Source organism: Otolemur garnettii, unplaced genomic scaffold (assembly GCF_000181295.1).
Source record: "Otolemur garnettii isolate 467f Iridium unplaced genomic scaffold, OtoGar3 scaffold00092, whole genome shotgun sequence".
Classification (NCBI taxonomy): Eukaryota; Metazoa; Chordata; class Mammalia; order Primates; family Galagidae; genus Otolemur; species Otolemur garnettii.
Genome location: NW_003852487.1, coordinates 5,284,202 through 5,311,904, shown reverse-complemented (window position 1 = coordinate 5,311,904; position 27,703 = coordinate 5,284,202). Strand labels below are relative to the sequence as shown.

The 27,703-nt window shown below is 44.3% G+C and overlaps 1 protein-coding gene across 4 annotated transcripts in view; it reads left to right on the top strand.

Annotated features, from left to right (window-relative positions):
• SUN1 (Sad1 and UNC84 domain containing 1) overlaps nt 1–27,703 on the top strand; it is a 69,058-nt gene that overhangs the window by 3,646 nt on the left and 37,709 nt on the right. For 2 of the 4 annotated variants that reach the window (XM_023516512.1, XM_023516511.1), the window contains exons 2-6: nt 13,583–13,679; nt 20,867–21,055; nt 23,744–23,910; nt 25,086–25,112; nt 25,225–25,401. In XM_023516512.1, the coding sequence (XP_023372280.1) occupies nt 13,603–13,679; nt 20,867–21,055; nt 23,744–23,910; nt 25,086–25,112; nt 25,225–25,401 (637 nt within the window). In that variant the 5' untranslated portion in view covers nt 13,583–13,602. Of the gene's footprint in view, nt 1–13,496; nt 13,680–20,866; nt 21,056–23,743; nt 23,911–25,085; nt 25,113–25,224; nt 25,402–27,703 lie in introns of those variants that run through there. The other 2 variants (XM_012808692.2, XM_023516513.1) reach the window with 2 other exon arrangements.

Sequence of the window (27,703 nt, the reverse complement as noted above, 5' to 3'; positions counted from 1 at the left end):
CCTCCCAAGTAGCTGGGACTACAGGCACCCGCCACAACATCTGGCTATTGTTTTTATTTTTTTAGGGACACTGTCTCGCTCTAGCTCAGGCTGGTTTCAAACCTGTGAGCTCAGGCAGTCCACCCACCTCAGCTTCCCAGAGTGCTAGGATTACAGGCATGAGCCACAGCGCCCGGCCTCAGGAATAAATCTTAGACTTCCTTGGCTAAATTTACTTCTAAGATTTTTTACTCTTTTTGATGTTATTGTGAAAGAATTTTGTTTTCTTAATGTTACTTTCAAAACGTTCTTTGCTGGTGTTACAGAAATACAGTTGATTTTTATGTTTTGATCTTGTATCTTGCAATTTTGCTGGATTTATTCTAACAGTTTTTTTGTGGATTTTTTTGGATTTTCTATATATGAGATCATGTCATCTGGGAATAAAGGTAGTTTTACTTTTCCCTTTCTAGTATGTATGGTTCCTCTCCCCTCCCCCCCATTTTTCCTTGACTAATTGCTCTGGCTGGGACTTCCAGTACAGTGTTGAATAGCAGTGGTAAAAATAGGCGTCCTCGTCCTGTTCCTGATCTTTGGGAAGAGATTTCAGTCTTTCACCTTTGAATATGGTGTTAGCTGTAGGTTTTTCCTTTTGTCACTTGGAGGAAATTTCCTTCTTTTCCTAGTTTGTTGAGCATTTTCATCATGAAAGAGTGTTGGCTTTTGCCAAGTGCTTTTTGAGATGATCACGTGGTTTTGCCTAACTGTTGCTTAAACAGACTTCCAGCATTCAGCTTTTCCTGTATCTTTGTTCTGTTTTATACCTTCCAAATGTAAACAGGTGCCATTAGTTCTTGAGACTTTTGAGAATGTGGTGGTGAAAATTAGATTGTGTCTCAACATTCCCCAGTGCAAGCTTATGATTCAGATTTTTTGTGGCCTAAGTTTATTTTCATTCATCTATCTAGCTTCCAGAAGTTTTTTGTGATTCTCTTTTCTCCCTTTTTTTGGCTTTCTTTAATATATGCCTTAAAAAAATAACCCCTTTGGCCAGATGTGGTGGCTCGCGCCTATAATCCTAGCACTCTGGGAGTGGTGGATTGCCTGAGCAAGATCCAGACCCTGTCTCTACAAATAGCCAGGTGTTGTGGCAGGTGCCTGTAATGCCAGCTACTTGGGAGGCTGAGGCAAGAGGATTGCTTGAACCCAGGAGTTTGAGGTTGTTGTGAGCTGTGACATTACGGTACTCTACCAAGGGCAATTAGGTGAGACTCTTGTCTCAAAGAAAAAAAAAATAACCCTTTTTTTTTTTTTTTTTTGAGACAGAGCCTCAAGCTGTCCCCCTGGGTAGAGTGCCGTGGCATTACAGCTCACAGCAACCTCCAACTCCTGGGCTCAAGCGAGTCTCCTGCCTCCGCTTCCCAAGTAGCTGGGACCACAGGCGCCCGCCACAACGCCCGGCTATTTTTTGGTTGCAGCCGTCATTGTTGTTTGGCGGGTCCGGGCTGGGGATTCGAACCCGCCACCTTAGGTGTACGTGGCTGGCGCCTTAGCCGGTTGAGCTATAGGCGCCGAGCCAAAATAACCCTTTTTAAAGGGGTGCCTGGAAGAGGTTGGAAGTTGACATCTATGTTTAATGCATCATTTTTAATTGGAAATTTTGGGGTGACCTATTTTCAAAGAATGCTGGTATTTAATGGAGTGTGTTGTTAGGTCATAACCATTGTTTCTTGTCCCGAATTTATGATGATCAAATGGTCTCCTGCCACTTTATAGCATTTCTAGATCCTGAAAATAAAGTCAATTTGAATTGGCTTATAGTAAATGCTTGGCAGTGTTTTAGGAGAGGTGGTAATAGGGTGACACTGTCCTTCAGCATCCAACTCTTTCCCTTACATAAATGCTTCAGGGTGAACCAGAGTCTAGAGCAGGGGTTCTCGACCTTCCTAATGCCGGAACCCTTTAGTACAGTTCGTGCAGTTCCTGTGGGTCGTGACCCCCAGGTTGAGAACCTCTGGTCTAGAGAATTGCAGCGTGGGTCATAAAGCCCCCTGATGATTCAGCCCAAGTAGTCCTCCACACATGATTACAGGGAGTTCCTGCATCTGGGTTCCTAAGGCAGGCTGGAAACAGAAAGGTCTCAGCAGCAGAGCACCATGGTGTTGTACTCAACTTGCCTCTGTAAATATTTTGTGGGTAGTTGTACCGGTTGTTGTTGCCTGCTGGAGGGTTGCAGTATTATTTAGTTGATTGAAAATGTTCTCTAATTTTCTTCTTCCCCTTGCTTCCTAAATTTGGAGCTAGTTGCTATTTTGGAATGCTTACCCACTTGGTATTCAGCTAGAGGAGACTAGACCTGCTGGATCTACATTGGAAACAGTTTTCTTCCACTGGGCCAAAATAAACTAGGAGGTGACAGATGAAAAATAGAACATGATGTTGATGCTTATTATATACATGTATTATTTATTATAGTTACATATTATAATTGGCTTTACTTCATTAAGCAACGTGTATAATTCTTTAGTTGGTTTTACAGTTTAAATTGTATGTGTAATTAAGCATGCTTGTAGGTTGGTGCTTTGGTTTTCATTTAGTTGAATAGGGGCACACCGTGACTGGCTGAAGGATGTAAATTTTAGTTCAGGCAGTGAGATCTGTGTGACAGGCATTTTTTACATTTGTGCAGAATTAAACTGCCAGTCAGGGACAAATGGGGTAGAAGTGATCACAGCCAGATGTTTGGTCCCCTGTTCTCAGTGGGGAGGGAGATGCTCCCTGGAGCACGTGTAGTTTGAAAACAGAGCAGCCCTTTCTCTAGTTGCTTTGTTCTTATACATACTATTTTATATTAATGCTGTTGGAAGATGTGAGCTATATCTGGAATATGAAGAACAGATCAAGTTATGCATTCTTTGCTTGCTGTTTGTGCAAGCAAATATGGGACAGTGCTCACTGTTAGCCTGATGCTTCAGGCTTTCATGTGGCAAAACCAGAGCATTAAAGGTGATGCAGAAATGGCGTGGATGTCTGACACAGCCCCAGTTACAGTGGCGATGGCGCAGCTGACATGCTTGTTCTGCCAGATGAAGAAATGTGAGAAAGCTTCGAGTCTGCTAGGCAAGGGAACAAAGAAGGCCCTAGTACACTGACCCTTATGGCTTTTCATAAATTCTTGTAGCGCTTAGGTCATGATTTTTCTGGGGTATAGTCAGACAAGGAGCAGAGAGTGGTAGTACCTGAAGGTGACTGTAGCACAATTGCCGCCCTCAGAGTTCAGGGTCCAGTTGATCCAGTTGGAGAGAAGGAATTATTAGTATATAATCATCATAGTTTGTGTGAAGTGGTGACACTGGGTGGGGGTGGGGAGACTAGCACTGGCCCTAACTGGGGTAAGGAGGGGTGAGCCCACAGGAGTTTCCTGGAGGTGGTGTCTCAACTGCATGCTGAAGACGAGAAGTTGGCCAGGCGGGATAGGGAAGGAGGCCTGAAAATAACGGAGGACACCCCAGACAGAAGTTCTGTGCCACAGAGAAAGAGTGGAGGGTCCCTCCTGCAGCCAGGAGTGATCCTCAGGGGTGAATTACAGGAGGTGGGGAGGGAGAAGTCGGGGCATTTGGACAAGAGCCACCTGGGTTCGGGGAGATACCCTAGGAGTTGGAAGGAGCAAGATGGTCTCATTTCTATGTAGAATGTTTGAGTTTTTTTGTTTGTTTGTTTTTGGCCGGGGCTGGGTTTGAACCCACCACCTCTGGTATATGGGGCCAGCGCTCTACTCCTTTGAGCCACAGGCACCGCCTCTCTATGTAGAATATTGATTCAGATAGTTTTGTCTGAGAATTAGCTTGCAGGGTGAGGCCAGGGAGTGTTGGCACCTATAGGAGCCAGGGAGAGATGGCATGCAGGGGCAGGATAGAGGGTGGGACAGCCTGGGGCGATTTGGTTGTGAATCTGAGTGGAAACACTCAATAGAAAGTAAGACCAATGGCTGCCTCCTTGTGTACAAACTTGAGTTGCAGATGGATAATAAATTGTAAATGGCTTGAAATGTAAAAGTCAAAACAAGAAGAGTAATAAAATCTATGGCAGACAGTTCATGTATTGGCTTAGGGAAGGCCTTTCTAAGAAGCAGGACATGTATCAGGGAAGGAAGCAGATACCTTGTGGCCAAAGTTACCCAAGCTACGTTCCTGACAGGCATGTAGGGGATGTGTAAAGTTAATATCCTTGTGAAAACACTGAGAAAAGGCAGTTTCCCTCATAGGGTAAGAAATATAGCTAAGTGAGAAACACGACAAGTTGTTTTAAGTCAGTAGTAGTTTAGGAAATACAAATTAATGCCCTGTCAGAGCCAGTATAGGAGGAACACTCTTGGGCTCTTGGATGTGGCCTGCTGCAGCACAGCCTGGCCTTCATGAAAGCCACTGGCAGTAGACAAGTCCTTTCCGGTAGAAATAACATGTGCAGTCCTTCTAATTACTGATGATGAGGAAATTTATTATACTCTCTTTGAAGCAAATACTACAAAATGACTTAAATTATTGATTTTTTTTTGTATTCCCAAAATAAAGACCCTTTGCAGTAATATGTACAAACTAAACAAGTTGACATTGGACTTTTGTTGAAATGTTTCGCTGTAAGAGGAAGTGGGGTTTTTATTAAGATCTAGAGTCCTTATCATTAGGAGATGTACACGTGTGGTAATCAGTCTTGTCACAGGGAAAGTGGTTTTCCTTAACACATAGAGCTATTTTCTTTTTTCTTTTTTCTTTTTTTTTTTTTTGAGATGGAGCCTCAAGCTATCCACCTGGGTAGAGTGCCATGGCATCCCGCTCACAGCAACCTCCAACTCCTGGGCTCAAGCGAGTCTCCTGCCTCAGCCTCCCAAGTAGCTGGGACTACAGGTGCCCGCCACAATGCCTGGCCATTTTTTGGTTGCAGCCATCATTGTTGTTTGGTGGGCCCGGGCTGGGGATTCGAACCTGCCACCTTAGGTGTATGTAGCTGGCGCTTTAGCCGCTTGAGCCACAGGTGCCGAGCCTATTTTCTTGATGTAAACAAACTCATCCAGCCTGTATTTCTCTCTCTCTCTCTCTCTCTTTCTTTTTTTTTAGAGACAGAGTCTCACTTTGTTGCCCTTGGTAGAGTGCTGTGGTGTCATAGCTCACAGCAACCTCCAGCTCTTGGGCTTAGGCGATTCTCTTGCCTCAGCCTCCCGAGTAGCTGGGACTATAGGCACCCACCACAATGTCCGGCTATTTTTTGTTGCAGTTTGGCTGGGGCCGGGTTGAACCTGCCACCCTCGGTATATGGGCTGACACCCTACTCACTGAGCCACAGGCACTGCCCCAGCCTGTGTTTCTTGTTGCTGTTTTTTCATTTCTAAAAAAAGTAAAGGTAAGAGACTGAGAAGGATGAGTGGAGGCAAAGGTGGAGGATAGGAAGAAGTGGCTTAAAGGGCACACTGACTCACAAGGCAGAAGGAATGTCAGCTTTTGAGAACAAAGCAGGGTGACTATACTTAACAAAAATGTATTGTACTTGGGTGACGGACACCCTAAAAACCCTCAGTTGATCACTGCACATTATATACACATAACAGAATTTCACATGTACCTCATAGATTGGCACAAATAACAAAAGTAGAGGAACATCTTACCTTGGCTAGAAACTGTCAAGGTACAGATGCTCCTGATGTGTGCTAGGAGGCAGTGCTTAGCAAGCCAGTGTATGGACCGACTGGAACCCAGCACACTCTGAGAATTGGGGTGCTTTGTATCCCCTAGTCAGGGAGCTGGAGGTCCTGTGTCACTGCTGTTCTGCAAGTGAGTGAGCATGTCTTTTTTTTCTTTTCGCAGTTTTTGGCCAGGGCCGGGTTTGAACCTACCACCTCTGGTATATGGGGCTGGTGCCTTACTCCTTTGAGCTATAGGCACCGGGAGCATGTTTTGCTTCCAAGTCCTCATAGCTCACGTGGAAGAGCTTGAATTGGACCCAAGTGGTTCAGTTGCCCTATACCACCTTACAAATGAAGATGAAATTTGTTTGTTTGTTTCTTCTTTTTTTTTTTTTTGTGAGAGAGAGTTTCACTATGTCACCCTTGATAGAATACAGTGACGTCACAGCTCACAGCAGCCTCAAACTCTTGGGCTTAAGTGATTCTCTTGCCTTAGCCTCCCAAGTAGCTGGGACTATAAGTGCTTGCCACAATGCTGGGCTAGTTTTTGGCTGTAGTTGTCACTGTTATTTAGCAACAGCTTCGTTGTATGTGGCTGGCGCCCTAGTCACTGACCTATGGGCGCCATGCCGAAATTTGTTTCTTTTTGAAAATAATGTTTATTGGCTTGGCGCCTGTGGCTCAAGTGGCTAAGGTGCCAGCCACATACACCTAAGGTGGCGGGTTTGAATCCAGCCCGGGCCTGCCAAACAACAATGATGGCTGCAACCAAAAGAAAATAGCCGGGCGTTGTGGCGGGCGCCTGTGGTCCCAGCTACTTGGGAGGCTGAGGCAGGAGACTCACTTGAGCCCAGAAGTTGGAGGTTGCTGTGAGCTGTGATGCCATAGCACTCTACCCAGGGGAACAGCTTGAGGCTCTGTCTCAAAAAAAAAAGAAAATAATGTTTATTGGGTTAATTTTTAAAGTTATGAAACTAATGCCTACTCTTTAAAAAAAATTTTCAAGCCGTCTCGGTGCGCGTTGCTCAGTGGTTAGGGGACTGGTCGCACATAAAACACAACAATGACAACAACAACAAAAATGGTGTTGTGGCAGGTGCCGGTAGTCCCAGCTACTTGGAAGGCTGAGGGAAGAGAATTTGTTAAGCCTGAGAGTTTGATGTTTCTGTGAGCTGTGATGCAATGGCACTCTACCAAGAGTGACATAGTGAGACTGTTTCAGAAAAAAAAATTTTTTTTTTTCAAGCAATACAGAAGGGGCTAGATAAGATATGAAGTCCCTTCCCCCAGAATTTACCATAACATTTAATGTATCATTTCTCTAGAAGTTTTATTTATTTATTTATTGTTTTGTTTTTTTTTTTGAGACAGAGCCTCAAACTGTCCCCCTGGGTAGAGTGCTGTGGCATCACAGCTCACAGCAACCTCCAACTCCTGGGCTCAAGAGAGTCTCCTGCCTCCGCCTCCCAAGTTGCTGGGACCACAGGTGCCTGCCACAATTCCTGGCTATTTTTTTTTGGTTGCATCCATCATTGTTGTTTGGCGGGCCCGGGCTGGATTCGAACCCACCACCTTAGGTGTATGTGGCTGGCGCCTTAGCCACTTGAGCCACAGGCGCTGAGCCTCTCTAGAAGTTTTAAAACATACATTTTTGTGTCTGTATATGTATAAAGTACATGGCATTCTGTAGAGCCCTTTAAATATTTTTAGGATATAGTCATTTTCAATTTGCTGTTTTGAATAAGTCCATTTTTAAGGACTCCTAGTGTAAATCATCAGTTTTTCATAAACTAGCATTGTTCTGCTTTCCTGAAAATGAAATAGAGATGCAGTGCCAACTCTTTTTTTTTTTTTTGCAGTTTGTGGCCAGGGCTGGGTTTGAACCCACCACTTCTGGTATATGGGGTTGGTACCCTACTCCTTTGAGCCACAGGCACTGCCTAATAACTCATGTTTTTATTTGTTATTTAATTTTTTTTTCTTTTTTTTTTCTGAGCTGGGGATGGGTTTGAACCCACCACCTCTGGCATATGGGGCTGGCGCCTTACCCTTTTGTCATGTTTTTATTTGTTTCTACATTATTTAGTTTTAACAGGATTAAGATCTAAGCACAGTAATTATTTTAAGATTTAGTAGTGATTTTTAAAAGAACACCTCATGCCTGTAATCCTAGCACTCTGAAAGGCTGAGGCAGGAGAATCCCTTGAGCTCAGGAGTTAGAGACCAGCCTGAGCAAGAGGAAGACTCTATCTCTACTAAAAATAGAAAAACCAGCCAAGTATTGTGGTGGGCACCTGTGGTCCCAGCTACTCAGAAGGCTGAGGCAGAAGGATCTGCTTGAGCCCAGGAGTCTGTTGCTGTGTGTTAGGCTGATGCCATGGCACTCTGGCCTGGGTGACAGAGTGAGACTCTCAGTCAAAAAAAAAAAAAAAAGGGCAGTGCCTGTGGCTCAAAGGAGTAGGGCACTGGTCCCATATGCTGGAGGTGGTGGGTTCAAACCCAGCCCCAGCCAAAAAAAAAAAATCTCCAGGGCCTAGTTGGCCCTTTGAAAATTAAGCCCTGTGTGTGGTATGTGTGTACTACTTTGGTGTAGGTGTACGTTGTGTCACTCTGAAGGTCCCTAAGGGAAATCAGGTTTAAGTCTAGCCAGGTGGAGCCAGCGTCCAGTGATGATAGGCCCCTGGGAGTGATGGCCAAAGTAGGGTGGGGCAAGAGCCTGGGCTGCCAGCTCAGAGTTTCCCTAGGCGCGCTGTGCAGCTTGAGGCAGATGGTGCTTCCTGGAGAGCTGGGAGGAGGGGCCAGTGTGTCTCTCCCTTGGATCAGTGACAGACTCATGTTGATGTTTTCTGCAGAGAAGTTAGAGAAGTGAGTCACAGGTTTTATTATTGTTATCTTCTGAGATGTGTGCTTCTCTAGAGTTGCTGGATTGGCACCCATTCATCTTACAGAAGCCGTCTCTTACCAGGCCCAGAAGGGGCCCTCGCCTGAGGCCTGTGGGACCTGGGTCCAGAGGGCACTCGAGGAGCACAGCTTCAGCACCTGGTGCCAGGCACAGCAAAGCACTTGGGGGCGGGGCAGGCAGGAGGGTGATGGCTGTAACACATTCAGGTATGGTGTTGACTTCAGTTTCCTTCCATATTTTTCTGATGCCTCTGAAAACATTTTCATTCCATTCTTTTCAGGTACTATTTTATTAGTACTGATTATTAATGCATATCAGATCTCTCTTGAGACTAAGGCTGACATAAGCAGCCTCCTCTTCTGGGCATGATAGAAATAAGCTCTCAAGTTACATGTTGGGCTTTAATTAGTAGCAATGGGAGACAGGAACAGTATTTTGAAAATGCTAAGCACTAGTTTAGTCATCAGTGTACCTGGTGTCAAAATTGCATTTTGGCTGGTAGGTATTCTAACTTGCTGTGAGAGGGCTGACTCTCAGTCCCAGCTCTCAGACTGACCAATCAACTTTTGATTTTTATTTAGGGTAGGGATGAGTGAATATTGCATCTCAGGGATTGCTAACCTAGAAGGAGAAATAACTTTTAACAGAATTTAAAATATGTACTTTATTCTGCAAGATAATTGTAGTAAATATAACAGTGTGTCAGCTGTTAGGCACTGCCTTACATGCATGATTTTGATTTTATTTATTCCTTTTTTTACTTCATTTTAGCCTATAATTTTATTTAATACTCAGTTTTGTAGAGGATTAAAGATTAAATTTAAAAATGTCATAGTCTGTTAAGGGAGGGGCAGGGAGGAAAGAGACTGGGTGGGAGGCAGGCCCAGAGTGTGAGGAGGAGTTAGTCCCCCTTTAGTGCTGGGAGTGGTCTCATCTGGTCACCTGGCCCTGCTGTGTGAGTGGGTAGTGAAGGATGTGCTGAGTACCCTGCTTTTGGACTCTGGGTTGTGTTGTCATAGCCTCTGGCCCTGTCTCCTTCCAGGTTTCTACTTTGCATGGATTTGGCTTTTTTGCATTTGTTGTAGCCCAGTTCTTTTCTGGGGTGAGAAGTTATGATGAGAACATTTCCCTAGGCCCATTTAGAATCTAATAAGGCTGGGGCCAAATCAGGTAGGCTGAGGGGCTTTGTTTCCTGATTTAGAAGTGTCAGGAAATAGAATGATGGAGTCTACATAGTTTTATACTTCGTTGCATTTCAGAGGAGAACATAAACTTAAAATTCATGTGATTATGAATTCAGAACGATGGAGAAAGATTAGGAGTTTAAGGCTGGGTGCAGTGGCTCATGGCCTGTAATCCTAGCACTCTGGCAAGCCGAGGAGGGTGGATTGCCCTGAGCTCACAGGTTCGAGACCAACCTGAGCAAGAACAAGACCCCATCTCTAAAAATAGCTGGGTGTTATGGGGAAAAAAAAAAAAGATTAGGAGTCTATAACCTTTTTTTTTTTTTTTTTTGAGATAGAGTCTCACTATGTCACCCTCAGTAGAGTGCTGTGGCATCATAGCACCCTTAAACTCTTGGGCTTAAGTCATTCTCTTGCCTAAGCCTCCCAAATAGCTGGGACTACAGGCACCCACCACAACACTTGGCTGTTTTTTTGTTGTAGTTGTTGTTGTTTGGCAGGCCCAGGCCAGGTTCGAACCCACCAGCCCGGGTGTATGTCGCTGGCGCCCTAGCCACTGAGCTACAGGCGCCGAACCAGAAGTCTGTAATCTTATACTTTTCTGCTTCTCACGTCCACTGCAGCTATTGCTGACCAGTGAGTACAATGTCTTTTCCTCATTGTCCTGTTTTTTGGTTTCCTCTCTTCAGGCCTGGCTACCCTGTCCTGAATTAGCCCACGTCCACCTTAGAGGGCAAGAGTAGTGGTGTCACTGCTCCTGAGCCCAGCTCTTGGTGGTTGCTGAGTAAGATATCACTAAACAGGAGCCTCATTAGAACCCATTGTTACATAGCACCTAAGGCTCTTTTCCATGGAGACGGTGTGAGCCGGGCCCTGCACAGGTCATAAGCTGAGCCCAGTGGTGCCCTCGAAGAGCCCCGTAACTCGTAGGTGGAGGGCCCAGAGAATGAGTGGCTCTGTGTGTTTGATAGAGAGAGTCTGCATTTAGGTGCTGTAGTAGGGGTTAGAGCAGACAAGAAGGGAGGTTAAGGGTATTGAACAGGTATTAAATACTAAATGGAATAGTTTTATTTGCAAAAAGACATCAATGTGTAAATTAATAGATTGTCAAGTAATAATGAATTGTACTTGTTGAATGTATCTTCTGGGAAGAGTCAGGGAAAAGAACTGAGGAATTTTGAAAATCTTTTTTAAATGCACGTGTCTTGTGATATTTATTGAAATTACTAGGTATAATTGAATTGTTACATATAAACAGTGATCTTTACTTGTATGTGTACTTAGCGTTTTTTGGTAGAGGGGACAGGGTCTCATTTATTACCAGGCTAGAGAGGAGTGGTGTCATTATAGCTCACAGCAATCTCAAACTCCTGGGCTCAAGTGATCCTCTTGCTTCAGCCTCCCAATTAGCTGGGACTATACATGGCCTGCCACAATGCTTGGCTAATATTCTATTTTTTTATAGAAATGAGATCTTGCTCTTGCTCATACTGGTCTCAAAGTCCTGAGCTCAGGGGATCCTTCTACTTTGGCCTCCAGAGTGTTAGGATTACAGGCATGGGCCACCTTGCCTGGCCTAGTTTCCAAAAGACTCTTTGGGCTGTTTCAAAGAAAGTGGTATGAATTAATGAACTGTTAGCTTAATTTATAGAGTTTAGTCATTTATACATTTTTTTTTTTTTTTTTTTTTTTTTTTTTTACCCAGGATGTTCTTTATTTTTAGTTTAGGTTTTTTTTTTTTTTTGAGACAGAGTCTCATTATGTTGCCCTCAGTAGAGTGCTGTGGTGTCATAGCTCACCGCAACCTCAAACTCTTGGGCTTAAGTGATTCTCTTTCCTCAGCCTCCTGCGTAGCTGGGACTATAGGCACCCACCACAATGCCTAGCTATTTTTTTTGTTGTTGTAGTTATCATTGTTGTTTTTAGCTGGCCAAGTTTGAACCCGTCACCCTTGGTGTATGTGGCTGGTGCCCTGTTGACTGAGTTATGGGTGTCAAACCCTTTATTTTTAATTTTATCTTCCTTACATTTTTCTTTTCTTTTCTTTTCTTTTTTTGTACGGAGAGAGTCTCACTCTATCAACCTAGGTAAAGTGCTATGGCATCACAGCTCACAGCAACTTCCAACTCCTGGGCTTAGGCGATTCTCTTGCCTCAGCCTCTCAAGTAGCTGGGACTACAGGCGCCCACCACGACACCTGGCTATTTTTTTGTTGTTGTTGCAGTTTGGTTGGGGTCAGGTTTGAACCCGCCACCCTTGGTATTAGGTGCCAGCACCCTACCCACTGAGCCACAGGCACTGCCCTTCCTTACATTTTTCAACAGCAGACGATGATTAACATTACTACTATGAGGACTTTTTCTAAAATTTGGAGAGTGTGTGTGAATATTTTTAGTCAGAGGAAAGTTTGAATCATTTCAAAGAAGTCTAGGTAACAATCTGAGAAACAGTATGCTCAGTACTTTATAATTAAAAATAAGTTATGTTTTCTTGTGGGGGAAAAAAGTGTAGACAACATGTTGATTTTGTCATTTGTTTTGCAGTTTGTTTTCTGACTCTGGTACTGGTATTACTTGAGTTTTCTGGGAGAACGAAGTGCTGCTTTTTGACTGAGGAACAAGAATTAGTTCTGTTCTAGTTAACAGCAATAAAAATTTATTTCAGAAGACTGAGGACCTTTTGACACTTTTAAGAATTTAAAAATGGGGCTGGGCACAGTGACTCACACTTGTAATCTCAGCACTCTGGGAGACCAAGGCAGGTGGATCACCTGAGCTCATGAGTTGGAGACCAGCCTGAGCCAGAGTGAGACCCCGTCTCTAAAACTAGCTGAGCGTTGTGGCAGGTGCCTGTAGTTCCAGCTACTCGGCAGGCTGAGGCAAGAGAATGGCTTGAGCCCTTGAGTCTTAGGTTGCTGTGGGGTATGACACCATGGCACTCTACTGGGGGCAACAGAGTGAGACTTTGTCTCAAAAAAAAAAAAAATTTTAAAAATGCATTTTGAGGCTCAGCGCCTGTAGCACAGTGGTTGATCCTGTCCCGGGCCAACTAAACAACAATGTACAAGTGCAACAAAAAATAGCTGGGTTTTGTGGCAGGCACCTGTAGTCCCAGCTACTTGAGAGGCTGAGGCAAGAGAATCGCTTAAGCCTGGGAGTTTGAGGTTGTGTGAGCTGTGATGCCACTTTACCGAGGGGGACATAAGACTCTGTTTCAAAACAGAACAAAACAACAAAATGCATTTTGAAAAGATTCAGAGTTACTTTCAATATTTGAGAGTACCCCAGTTTTCTTTCCCCTTGTTGTGTTTAATGGATATGTTATATTAGAGGCTGGAAGTAAGAGAAGTGTCCCTCGACTTGGAACTATGAAGAACTTGTCTCCTATATCTAAAAAAATTCAGAAATGAGGGCCATGCTCAGTGGCTTACACCTATATTCCCCACACATGGGAGGCAGAGGTGGGTGGATTGCCTGAGCTTATGAGTTCAAGACCAGCCTGAGCAAGACTGAGACCCCATCTCTGAAAAAATAGCTGGGTGTTGTGGCAGGCACCTGTAGTCCCAGCTACTAGGGAGGCTAAGGCAAGAGAATCCCTTGAACCCAAGAGTTTGAGGTTGCTGTGAGCTAAGACGCCGTAGCACTCTACCAAGGGTGACCAAGGGAGACTGTCTCAAAAAAAAAAAGAAAAATTCTAAATGCTACTGTTGGCTTTTGTGTTTAGTTTTGATTGACATTTAGTTGTATGTAGGTAACATGTGTTGACTCAAGTGGGAGGGACTTCTGTGCATTTTCTAGCCCTGTTAAATACTGTGCATTGCCTTTTTCTCCACATCTACAGTATGACCTGAGGTCGTGATCATGGACTTTTCTCGGCTCCACATGTACACCCCTCCGCAGTGTGTGCCGGAGAACTCTGGGTACACGTACGCACTCAGGTGAGTGTGCACTCACACGGTGGACTGTTGTTGCTGAGCCAGTCTGAAAGTAAAAGAATCTGTAAACTGTGTTATATTATGGCTTTACAAAACTACTGAAGTGACGTGCACATTGATTGAGGTTGCTGAAAGCTGTGCATTTCTGAATCTGTGCTGGTGACTTGGTGCTTAGTCATCACCAGAAATGTGCTATTTTAGACCCCACCCAAGTGGTTGTGATCTTGAGAATAAATCTTTGTGGTTATGGCTGGTGATCTGTATTAATGGCTTGGATTTTAAAGTTAACAGAAATAACCAACTTTTTGGAAGGAGGCATCATGGAATGATGTTGGCCAAGCCCAAGGATTCAAGAGGTACCCTTTGTCAGATGCTCAGCTTTCTGTTTTTATCCATCTTCTGATACTGCAAAGCTTGAAGTTTGAGTCTCAAAAGTTGCTGACCTGCCTTTTACATTTCTAGTTTATGATGAAAAAAGAATGGTTGAAATGAAACTTAAATATTAGAGAATTATAGGTTTGCACCCAGGGAAGACGGGCACAAACTGGATGGGTTAGGATTTGATTGTGTCCAGCAGATGTTTATGTCAGGAAAATGCTTGTGTGGTTTTTTTCATGGCTGATCTTCTGAAGCATGAGAATATAATTAAAACCTTAAGAAAAATAGAAGATATTTTAAGAAAAATGCTTCTTAATAGTATTAATGAAATCTCACATTTTTATTCACTTTAGGTCATACTTCCATAGCAACACACAGTTTTTGTAAAGAGACCTATAGTGGTTTAGAGCAAAGTAGCTGGCCTACTCAGGTAAAATTATTCTTTCCTCTGTGTTGTGATTTGGTATAAAAACAGTGATTTGGTAATTTATTTTTAGCTTTTCTGAACTATTTTAAATGCAGTTTTTTTTTCTTTTGCAATTTTTGGCCAGGGCCTGGTTTGAACCTGCCACCTGCGGTATATGGGGCTGGCACCCTACTCCTTTGAGCCACCTCCTTTGAGGTGTTGGGGCCTGCCCAGGACACAGGTGAAATAGGCAGGGGAAGCTCAGTGGTGGCCTGAACCGTGCAAGGGCTCTGATGGACAGGTGCAGGCTAGGCTGGTGTTCTCACTCCTGGCTTGGGCAGCTGGAGGACCAGAGGAGGACAGGGTGGGGTAAACCTGGCCAGTCTGCAGAGGGAGATTGAGCTGAGGTCTAGAGCCACTCATCAGCACGTGGCCACTGAACCCTGCGAGTGAGCAAGGTGGCCACTGTGCTCAGAGCCAGAGAGCTGACTGAGGAGACCCCATGGTGGTATGAGTAGGGGCACACACCCACTAGGAGGGGAGCTGGAGGCGGTGGTGCTTCAGGGTTGGACTAGACATTGGCTCCTGGGCCTGGGGCTGGCCTCATATAGTGTGTGGTCCGCCTGGCCTGCCTTCCTCTTTAGGTTCCTGAAGTCTCAACCTCTTCCCCATAGCCTGTGGGTGGGGTGGATGTTTCTAGACCATGTTCCTTCTTCCGCAGGGACTCATTCCCCGTGTTCCTGGTGACCACTTGGTTTCTAGCACCATGCCATCATAATTCTTAGAATTTGTTTTTTTTGAGGCAGAGTCTCACTCTTGTCCCAGGCTATAGTGCCATGGCCTCAGCCTAGCTCACAGCAACCTCTAACTCCTGGGTTCAAGCTTTCCTCTTGCCTCAGCCTCTCAAGTAGCTGGGACTACAGGTACCTGCCATAACACCCAGCTAATATTTCTATTTTTGGTAAAGACCCGGGATCTTGCTTTTGCTCAGGGTAGTCTCAACTCCTGAGCTCAAGAGATCCTAATGCCTTAGCCTCCCAGAATACTAGGGTTATAGGCCTGAGCCACCACACCTGGCCCAATTCTTAGAAATTTTGATAAACACAAAAAGGATCTTCTAACATCCTAGCCTTCATGGCTAGAGGGTGACTCCTTCCCTTTCATATTGTCTGCCCCGGTGAGTTCAGGGGTGCCGGAGATGTGAGCACTCAACCCTTCCAACCTTTATTGGAAGTGTTGCCAGTAGGAAAGAGAAGCATAGAAGTGACCATGTGGTGTCAGCCTGAAAACTGGAGAAGAGAAGGATTCGGAAGGAAGTGGATCTTCATCACTTAGGGCGAGATGCTGCTGGAAGGTCAAGGGAGGAGGGGGCAGGCTCAGCTGCACATCAGCTGCATATCAGCTGCATGGAAGTCAGGGGGCCCACAGGTGCAGCTTGGGGCCCTCAAAGGTGTAAAGGCTGGAATACGGTGGCTCAAGGGAAGACTGCATTTTGACCAGCTTGGCTGGTGAGGGATCTGGATGAGGCTTTGAGCGAAAGTTGTCTGCTTTTTTTTTTTTTTTTACATTGGGGAAAGCTGAGGGCATGTCTAGATGCTGGTGGTAGGAGCCAGCAGAGAGAAACTGGAGGTAGGGGAGAGAGGAGATAAGTGACAGAAATGGAGAGGTCTCTGAGAGTAGGAAAGATTTCATCCAAAGCACACAGGTTTGCCTTTGGGGTTGCCTCTTCCATTGGAGCAGGAAGGGAAGTGCGGCAGTTAGGGCTCCCGAGAGAAACAGAACCAGTAGAACACATACATGTCTATGTGTGTGGAGGGTGTGGGTATGGGTGGAGAGAGACTCACCATGAGGAATTGGCTCGTGTAGTCAGAGGCTATTGAGTCCATGATCTGTAGGGTGAATTGTTAAGCTGGAGGATCCACCTGCCTGGTGGATGCTCTCGAGGTCACAACGGTACAGAATTGTGCAGAGATCATTTGGGTAGCTCCTGATCCCTATGAGGATAGAGCCAGGCTGCTGGGGAATCCTGTGTGTTAAAGCTCTAGTAGCAGTGAAAGATCTGAAATGATGTGTGAGCAGGGCCAGAGGTTTAGTGCTTTAGAGACAGTGTAATGTTCAGATAAGCAGTTTTCTGAACATGGGAGTTGGACTCAACTCCTGATGGGTGACTTGCTTTACCTGACACCCTTCCAGGTGATCAGGAGCCACTCATAGGACAGCACAGCTAGGTCAGCATTGGCATAGTATAATCTGCATGCTTTTTGTTGGGCAGACTGCCATATTCCCATGATTTATTGCTACCTGGTCTATTATTTTTTGTTGTTTTTTTGAGAGAGTCTTACTTTGTCACCATTGATAGAGTGCTGTGGCAGTATAGCTCACAGCCACCTCAAACTCTTGGGCTCAAGCAATCCTCCTGCCTCATTCTCCCAAGTAGTTGGGACTACAGATGCCTACCACAATGCCCAGGTATTTTTAGAGTCAGGGTCTTGCTCTTGCTCAGGCTGGTCTCGAACTCCTGAGCTCAAGCAATCTGCCTACCTCAGCCTCCCAGAGTGCTAGGATTATAGGCATGAGCCACTGTACCCGGCCATATTTTTCAATCTTTTAATAAAATACATGTAAATAACAAAAAATTCTAGAAAAAATAATGTGTAACTAGTGAGAGAAATAAACTAAAATCTCAAGGCCTTTGTCCGTCTCCTCCTTTTATAGCCTTAAAATGGGGTGTAATCTTTTCTAATCCTGGATTGGACACCTCAACTTTAAATTGTGTGACCCCTCCAAACATTATGGGAAAATTAATAAAGTGCTTTCATACTATATCTTGATGGGGCTGTGTTACCTCTTAGGACAAGGCAGGTCAGTGCCATATCTTCCTGTTTGCACTGTACATTGGAGCCCTTTTATGGGGGCTCTGGGCACACTCGTCCCTGGGAACCATGTTGCAGATGGTGACTGGGTGTATCCTGGACCCAGGAGTGCTGGTGGCTTGTAATATTCCTGAACTGCAGATGTGATGGTCTCATGGGCAGTGGAGTCAGAAAAGGCTGTGAGCTCACCTGATGCAGTGGACAAGTAGCTGAGACTCAGGACATGCCTGAGTCAGGCATATGCTTTCTACAATATGAGAGCTAGAAATTTTTTGGACTTGGAGCCCTGACCTTACTGGTCCCTCTCCCCTCTTCTTCCCTCTCCCCTTTCTACTTCCCCCCTCCACTCATCTCTCCCCTTTGTAAATACTGCATCACCTTGATCAGAAGCTTGAAGGGAAAGTGCCCTATGACCATTGTGACCAGCTTGAGAAGACCCTTTCAGATCTATTCCATGCTTGTATGTGTCTAGAGAACATGCTTTTTTTTTATTATTTTTTTGAGACAGAGCCTCAAGCTGTCACCCTGGGTAGAGTGCTATGGCCTCACAGCTCACAGCAACCTCCAACTCTTAGGCTAAAGCGATTCTCCTGCCTTCACCTCTCAAGTAGCTGGGACTACAGGCGCCTGCCACAATGCCCAGCTATTTTTTTGGTTGCAGCCGATGTTGTTTGGTGGGCCGAGCTGGATTCGAACCTGCCTGCTCAGGTGTATGTGGCTGGCCTCTTAGCCACTTGAGCCACAGATGCCAAGCCAGAACATGCTTTTAATTAGTTTTACAGTTTGTTTGAGCATGAATAGGATGATACTAGAGTACTTTCTCTTTCATTCAGGTTACCTTGGAGGTCTTTGTGTGACAGTGACATGTACATATAGGTCTTCTCTTTTTCTTGGGGTCTCACAGCATCATGTCACATAGATGAACCCTTTTTTACCTGACCGTTCCCGTAGGCATAGGCCTTCCCCAGGTTCTTGCTGCTTTGGACAGCAAGACATCCTTCTACATGGTTTCCTTCCCAGTGCTCATTCGAGGCCTGTGCTGGGAAGCCAGGGTCTCAACTGGACCTGAAACTTTGGATCTAATGGACGGTCAGTGTGATGAGTTGAGGCAGTGATTATGTTGGTCCATACCTACGTGGCAAATTCTGATTTGAAATGATATGATTTTCTTAAATCACAATTGTGTAAAATATTCTGCTAGAAGAAAACTAATCATGCTTTAGATTACATTGAAATTATGTCTAGTTTAGTACCCATGCTAAGGATTTAACACATGCTTGTGCATTTTCTCTCCTGTCCCCACCCAGCCTGAGTTAAGAAGAGCCTCTCATAAACTGTGTGCAACATACTAAATGCACATGAGGACTTGGAGCAGTTTGTATTTTTTTTTTTTTTGCAGTTTTTGGCCGGAGCTGGGTTTGAACCCACCACCTCCGGCATATGGCGCCCTACTTCTTTGAGCCACAGGCACCGCCTGGAGCAGTTTGTATTAACTTATGCTTGGTTTGATTGAACTTATTTTCTGGTGTCTTAGATCTAGTAAGTTTATGATGAATATGATTCTGAAAATATTTGTATAATGTAAAATGTAATGCAAAATGCCTTTAAGCCCATTTACTTTACTCGGATGCTGCTGGCTACTGTTGATTTCCAGTTCCTTAGGCAGGGCTGCCCTGAGCGAGAGCTATTTGTTCACTACCTCATGGCAGCACCTCCCAGGTGTCCCACTGGCATGTCTGCCTCACTGTGGACATACTTGGGTCTCTTCACAGCTTTCTGCAGAGGACCCAAGGCTTCTGCAGCCAGGTGACCAAACACCTGTTCTCTTTAGCTATCCTGGCACCTGTCACTGTGCCTACCAACTGCCTCACGTCAGCCAAGCCCTCTACTCTTATCTCTGAACTACTCTCAGCCCATGCCCCTCCTTTTTTTTTTTTTTTTGACAGAGCCGTAAGCTATCCTCCTGGGTAGAGTGCTGTGGCATCACAGCTCATAGCAACCTCCAACTCCTGGGCTCAAGCAAGTCGCCTGCCTCAGCCTCCCAAGTTACTGGGACCACAGGTGCCCACCACAATACCCGGCTATTTTTTGGTTGTAGCCGTCATTGTTTTGGCGGACCCAGGCTGGATTTGAACCCACCACCTTAGGTGTATGTGGCTGGCGCCTTAGCCACTTGAGCCACAGGCGCTGAGCCTCATGCCCCTCCTTAAATCCATCATACCCTCTTGTCTTATGGTGTTTTGTGTTACTTTGGTTATAGCCTCCTGTGTGGTGGGGGGTTTCCTCCTTGGTAGGTTGACCATGCAGTTTAGTCTGGAGTGAAAGGGGTGACATGAGGCAGCCGGGCCACCTAGACTGGGTGACTTGGGACGGGTGACACCCACCCACAAGGGATAGGATAGGTGCTCAGTATGTGGTTTTGGTTTTTTTTTGTTTGTTTGTTTCTTTGTTTAGACAGAGTATTACTGTGTTGCCCTTGGTAGAGTGCTGTGGTGTCACAGCTCACAGCAGCCTCAAACTCTTGGGCTTAAACGATTCTCTTGCCTCTGACTCTCAAGTAGCTGGGACTATAGGTGCCCACCACAATGCCCGGCTATTTTTTTGTTGCAGTTGTCATTGCTGTTTAGCCAGACTCCAGGCCACGTTCCAACCCGCCAGCCTTGGTGTATGTGGCTGATGCTGTACTGTGCTATGGGCCACCAAGCCTGTTTTTTTTTGATTTGAAAAACTTATTAGTCACACAAAAGAGTTCATCTTTTTATTTAACTATGTTAGTTTAATAATTACAAGGAAGGTATTGGAAGTGGTTTTTCTTTGTCACAGACTTAAAGTTATTTTTTGTTCGTCTTTGGTGTTGACATCCCTGTGCTGCTCATAGATGTTCCTTCAGCAACTTGCTGTTACATTGGATTAAATTTCATGTTATTAACTGCTTTATCAGGCATGGTGTCTACATAACCCCCATATGTGGGGATTGTTAGAGAGTTAGCTTGCCCTGAAGCAGTTCTTCCTGGGGTAGTTTTTAGACTTCTATCCTAGATGGAATCTGCTACCGTGCAAGTGCACGTAAAGTCATGGTGTTTGGAGCAGGTGGCTCCAAACCTTATTGTGACTTTATGGTAGCCTTGTCACACAGTAATAATCATTCTTTAAAATTCACAATAGATTACACTTTTTATTTTATTTTATTTTTTGAGACAGAGCCTCAAGCTGTCCCCCTGGGTAGAGTGCTGTGGTATCGCAGCTCACAGCAACCTCCAACTCCTAGGCTCAAGCAATTCTCCTGCCTCAGCCTCCCTAGTAGCTGGGATTACAGGTGCCCGCCACAACGCCCGTTGGTTGCAGCCGTCATTGTTGTTTGGTGGGCCCAGGCAGGATTTGAACCCGCCAGCTCAGGTGTATGTGGCTGGTGCCTTAGCCACTTGAGCCACAGGCGCCAAGCCAGATTACACATTTTGATTATTATTTGTTCATTTTGTTTCAAAACTGGGCCTCTTGGCATTATTTATCTCTTACAAACCTTTTCCTTCTAGTTCAAGTTATTCTTCTGATGCTCTGGATTTTGAGACTGAGCACAAATTGGACCCTGTGTTTGATTCTCCAAGGATGTCCCGCCGTAGTTTGCGCCTGGTCACAACGGCATACCCGCCGGGGGACAGCCAAGCCGTGGGAACTCACTCCTGTATCAGCAGCACTGGCTCCCTTAAGGATGGAGTGGCCAGGTGAGTGACGTTTAGCATTGTGTTTATGTGATTTCTAGTACCTGTTAAAACTTTACTGCTCACTCTCCTGAATGTAAGGATGTGTGTGCATTTGTTCAGGTAGACATGCACAGATCCACCATATAAAGTCATAGCCTTGCCATTGATGAAGACTGAAATTTATTCTGGAGTATATGTGGGTGTCTGGGAATTGGTGTTCTCCAGTTAAAGTTTCAAGCTCTCTTGCAAGGTACACCGTATACAGCACATTGTACTCACAGTTTAGAGGCTTCATTATCTTTGTGATGGGACTGAGCTTCCACTATCTTATGAAGTGTTGAAAGGGGAAGGGAGGAATCCCAGAAGGTTGTCACAGGGTTTTTTGGTTAGTCTCTGTATTACTCAAGATTTAAGTATGTATATTAGAATTGGTGTGTTAACTGACATATACACATGTAAAGTCCAGATGTTTACCTGTATTTGTGATGTTGGGTGAACTTGATCTCTGAGCTCTGTTGCCCATCACCACTTGTTCACCAGGAAGGAGCATAGCATAGTCTATAAGATCTTTATTCATTGAGATGGTACATGACCATGACAGCTTCAGTTTATGCTGCTCTTGTGGACATGTGAACATGTGTGGTCTGAGTGTTACTTCTCTCAAGGATAGGATGGTGGCTGTTGTGGGGTTGGGGGTGGGATTGCTCTGTGCAGGGCTTTGTTGCATTGCCTCCCAGTGGGTTTCCACAGCACCACAAACACCTGGGCAGTTTGTTAACTAGAACAGCAGGTGCCCAGGCCTCCCCTGAGAGAGTCAGCAAGTTCATGGTAACAAACAAGAACCGGTTGATTGCAGTGCCTAGCTCCATATCAGAACACCCAGTTACTAAGGTAACACAGAAGCTTTGGTTTTCTGTTGCCTGGTGATATTGAGACCAGGTGTTAGTACTCTGTACTCACATGATCTGTTTATTACACTGTTGTGTTATTGTTCCCACCACTGATTCCCTTGGAGGGGAAAGGTCTCTTGCCATTGGCCTATGTGCTTCCACTACCTAATTGTGGTGAATGTTCATAAGACATTTATTTTTGAGGGATTTACCTTTATCATTTGTGTTAATTAAGAATGCAAAAATCATTTTCTTTTATTATTTTTGCATTATTTTGAGGCAGAGTCTCATATGTTGCCCTCGGTAGAGTGCTATGGCATCACAGCTCACAGCAACCTCAAACTCTTGGGCTTAAGTCATTCTCTTGCCTCAGCCTCCCTAGTAGCTGGAACTACAGGCACCCACCACAACGCCTGGCTATTTTTTGTTGCAGTTGCCATTGTTGTTCTAGCTGGCCTGGGCTGAGTTCGAACCTGCCAGCCTTGGAGCATGTGGCTGGTGCCATAACCACTGCTATAGGCGCCGAGCCCAGAAATCATTTTAGATTACTGCCAATTCTTGCTGTACTTAACATAGTTCTATTTTTACCAGTGACTGAGAAATATTATAGTATGAGATATTTACATGTATATAGTTATTTTTTTTGCATAGAGGAGGGGCTGAATTTATAAACCATATAGTTTTTTATTATTAGGCTTTATTTTTTAATTTTTTTTAGAGACAGGGTCTTGGTCTGTCATCTAGGTTGGAGTGCAGTGGCACAATCATAGCTCATCGTAATCTTGTTCCTGGGTTCAGTGATCCTCTTGCCTCAGTTTCCCAAGTAGCAAGAACTACAGGGACCCTGTTTGTAGAAACAGGGTCTTATTGTGTTGCCCAGGCTAGTCTTAAACTCTTGGCCTGAAGTGATCCTTCTGCCTTGGCCTCCCAAAGTGCTGGGATTATAAGGGTGAACCAGCATGCCTGTTCCATTTTTATTTTTAGGTAAAACTATTTTTGGGTCATGGGGCCCAAAATAATCTGAAGATTATTTTGTGTTTACTATTTTAGAGGAAGTACTTGGACTCCAGCTTTAAAAAAAAAAAATTCCTTTTTTTTTTTTTTTTGAGAGTCTCTGTTGCCCTGGATATAGTGCTGAGGCAGCATAGCACATAGTAACCTCAAATTCCTGGGCTCAAGTGATCCTCTTGCCTTAGCCTCCCAAGTAGCTGCTACTGTAGGTACCTGCCACTACACCTGGCTAGTTTTTTCTACTTTTTTTTTTTTTTTTTTTTTTGAGACAGAGTCTCACCATGTTGCCCTCAGTAGAGTGCTGTGGTTTAACAGCTCACAGCAACCTCAAACTCTTGGGCTTAAGTGATTCTCTTGCCTCAGCCTCCCTAGTAGCTGGGACTACAGGCGCCCGCCACAACCCAGCTATTTTTTTGTTGCACTTATTATTGTTGTTTAGCTGGCCTGGGCTGGTTTTGAACCTGTCAACCTTGGTGTAAGTGACTGGCGCCGTAACCACTGTGTTACAGGCGCCAAGCCTTTTTTGTATTGTTTTAGTAGAGATGGGGTCTCACTCTTGCTTAGGCTGGTCTTGAACTGTGCTCAAGCAGTTCATCCTCCTCGGCCTTCCAGAGTGCTATGTGAGCCACCATGCCTGGCCAAAAATTCCTTTCTTAGATTAATAGATGATTTATTACAACAGAAAAGGCAAAAGAAAATGGTTTCCCTTAAAATGCTGTGTTTAGTCTTCAAAGAGTTTGTGATGATAAAATATAATCATTTTGTATTCATTAGAAAAAGTTTATAAACTTCTGTTTTCTTTTTTTAGAACAGCAAAACAACGCAGAAGTGCAACCAAAATGGCTTTTAGTATCAACCATGTGTCCAGGCAGGTCACATCTTCAGGTGCCAGCCAGGGTGGCTCTAATAATCTGCAGCCTCCTGTGCTGGATGAGTCTTTGATATGTGAGCAGACCAAAGTGGACCACTTTTGGGGTGAGTTACTCGGAAATGCAGGTTGCCTTGGGTGCAGCAGGGTTGGGGAGAAGGAGGTTGTGGCCAGGTTGTTTGGTGGGCTCCTGGTTGTGAGGAGCAGCCCTGGGATTAGAGCTCACTGAGTGCTAGTCCCACCTGCTCCTTGCCTGGTAATGCTAGTGTGTCATTATTTGCATGATTTGAAAGATTAAGCAACCGAGTAGTAATCTTGATAGTTCTCTTTTTCCAAATGCATTGCTTTTGTAGGGTATTTAAACAAAGGCTGTGTAAAAATTTTACCAATGTTTTTCCAGCAAGCTCTATGCAACAAGGCAGCCTTTAGGAAGTATTCCAGGGTGGAGGAATTGGTGCTAAGACATGATGTGTCTGAACACTGACTGGCTGTAGGTAGAGGCAATGGGATATACATCATCACTATTGAAATGTGTGATGTCATCATACTGTGCACTGGTGAGGAACACTCTAATAAGGAATGCACAGCTGCTTATTTGTGTTTGGTTTATGTTCTGGTTGGACCTTTTGAGACAATCAGAAGATCCAGATTAGTTCCGCAAATTTGGTGCACTAATTTTAGGAAGCGCTGGTATTTGTTTTTGGTGTTTTTTTAAATGTTTATTTTTATTTATTTATTTTTATTAAGTCATATACGCATAGATCATGAATACATTTATGCATATGTGGGGTACAATGTGTTGTTTTGTTTTATACAATTTGACATGCTTACATCAAACTAATTAATACAGCTTTCACCTCATTTACTTGATTATTGTGTTAAGACATTTATGTTCTTGATAGATTTGACTTGTTCAGTTTTGTTGTGTTTTGCTCAGCTGGTGAGAGTGAGATGCACATGCTGCTGATTGTAGGTTTCTGCCTCTCTTAATGAAGTGCTGAGAGAGGGGGCTTCTCTTTTTCCCACCCCAGTATGCTTCCACTGACTTCTTTAAGTTAGATTGTGTGTGTCTTGGTATGTGCGTGTATTCAAAAGATAGTATCTGCATATATTGAGGGAAATTTCTATAAACTCTAGGCATCTTAGGAAATCTTGACCAGTGCCTTAATGCTGATTTATTAACCATTGTAATCAACCTTTACATTTTTATTTTTGGTGCATTTTATTCTGTTTTGATAAGTTGAGCTTAACAGCAAAAATACATGTGTGGTTTTTTTTTTAGGTCTTGACGATGATGGTGATCTTAAAGGTAATTATTTTTAGTCCTTATTTTCCCCCAAACTTTTCAAAATAGAAGTTTCGAACGTTAAGTGTCTACAGATTGTGATAAAGAAGTTCTGTCTACTTTCTGCAAACTTTAGGTGGAAATAAAGCTGCCATTCAGGGAAATGGTGATATGGCAGCAGGAGCCACAGCATACAATGGCTACACCTGCAGCGACTGTACTATGCTCTCCCAGCGCAGAGACGCGCTCACAGCACACTCTGCAGCCCAGGGGCTGATGACAAGAATTTACTCCAGGGAGAGGGATCCAAAACGTAAGTCTCATTCTTTTTAAAAGCTAAGAAGATATTTGCTGTCCAAATATTTCCTTTTCTTTTTATAAATGTGATTTTATAAGGCTTAGTGTCTGCACTATAATAAGTGCAATTCTTACTTATAATAATCCTTTATAAGTTTGAGAAATTAGTTTTGTCCTGCTCATCTTTCAACTCATGTTTTATATGCCCAGTGTTTTTGTACCTAGATGTAGTTGTAATTCTATCAATTTAGACTAGGTAAGCAAAAGAAAAGTTCTACTTAAACTCCGAAACTGTGTGGCTGCTTTCAGATGGCATTCCTTCATTTTTATAAAACAGCACAGATGAACATACTTAGGGAATAGCTTCATGATAGTATTTTCCACCTGTACAGTAAAAATATTTTATGTGGTTGCTGGAGTTGTGGTTATAGTGACAGAGAATGTTTGGGCTTGGGTGGGATACAGGACCTGGTTCTATGGGATAACAATGGGCAGTACAAGGATCCTATGTGGACAGATCTTGCCTGGGATGCCATGGAGGTGGGCTTTAGCGTCCTGGCTCTATTCACTTGACCATGGAGGTCCTAGAGGTGGCCAGGGAGGAGTGTGGGTGTTTGGACTACTGGGGCTACCATGGGCCCACAGGTAAGAGCAAAGCCACAGACCCTTTTCCAGGGTCCAGGCATGGCTGTGATGCCCTTGGTAGCTTGGGGATGCCACACCTTTGGTGACTGCCTGACCCTTGATATGGTATGTTTGCTGTCCCTTGTGCAAGTCTTTGGTTCTTCATCTGTTGAGGCCAAGTCCTGGTATATGTGGAGATGCTGGGAACTTTAGGAGAGCAGGCTTTGTCTCTGTCACCACTCTGTTCCCAACTGCACCTGGTCAGCTGGTATTCAACTCGTAGTTTCAAATGACTGGACATAATGAAGGATAGTAACGGGTAAGAATTTAGTCTCACTTTTTTATTTTTACCATCTTATCTTTGTGGCCAAAGCTTTTTGGGTGGGTGTGTCAGTTGTAATGTTATTAGCACCTTTAGTGTTAAGACCACAAAGTAAGAAAGTACAAAAGGAGAAGGGAGAGGCAGCAGAACTGGAATGGTGGTGCATCTCCTTGGTCATGGTCTGTAGACTGCCATGCTTGGGCCCCTCAATGTCAACCAGCATCTGCTATGCTCACTGTAGGCCAGGTGCTTATGCTAGTGATTGTAGCAGCCTTGTCTTACAGTGGAGCAGATGGAGGTTGGGGTGCCCTGGGGAACTTGCTGGCGAGTGGGGGAGCAAGCATTTTACTCTAGCTGTCCTGTACCGTCTGCTCCCAAGAGTGGAGTGCTAATGAACCTTCAGGGCCAGCACAGAGCCGTGTGCAGGACCTGACTTACCTGTATCTCATGCAGGTTCTGTGCATTCAGGTGTTTTTGAGGCTGTGTTTTGAAGCATGCTGTTGATAGGCTGAATGTGACATTTTTCTTAGAGTAAAAGCACATTCCACAAACTATAACATGGCGGAATAATCATGTCCATAGATGATTGAATATCTGTGGAAATAGTTGGCTGTTTTCCTGAGGCTCCTTACGTGTTTCATAGATAGTAAATGTGTCTATCTATACCCAGCCTCTCTTTGACAGTGACAGGAGTTGTGGGCCCAAGCTTAGCCATGCAGTTGGGTGTATCTTCAGATGGGAAAGTAGTGGTGTGGTTTTGGTAGTAGCCGCCTGAAATGCATTGCATAGAAAAAAAGTTGCATCTTTTTTTTGCTTCTAGGCAAACACCTGCCTTACTGTCTTTAGATTATAACAATCTAACACTAATTTATTACCCTGTTAAAAAAAATCTATTTCTAAAATGTGTTTATTAGGGTGGCACCCCTAACTCAGTGAGTAGGGTGCTGGCCACATACACTGAGACTGGCAGGTTCGAACAGTCTTGTTCGAACAGGCTGGGCTGTTGTTCGAACAAGCCTAAACAACAATAACAACTGCAACCAAAAAATAGCCAGGCATTGTGGCAGGTGCTCTATATAGTTCCAGCTACTTGGGAAGCTGAGGCAAGAGAATTGCTTACGAGAGTTTGAGGCTGCTGTGAGCTGCCACGGCACTCTACTCAGAGCTGTAGCTTGAGACTCTATCTCAAAAGAAGAAAAAAGTGTGTTTATTAAAGAACATTTGAAAATCACAGAGATCTCAGAGAAGAAAATAAAAATCACCTATAACCTACCACCCAGAGATCATCACACTTGATGTATTAGGTTTCACCTTATGGAGATTTCCTTGGTTACATAGTTGGTATTATACTGCATGGATTGTTTTATATATA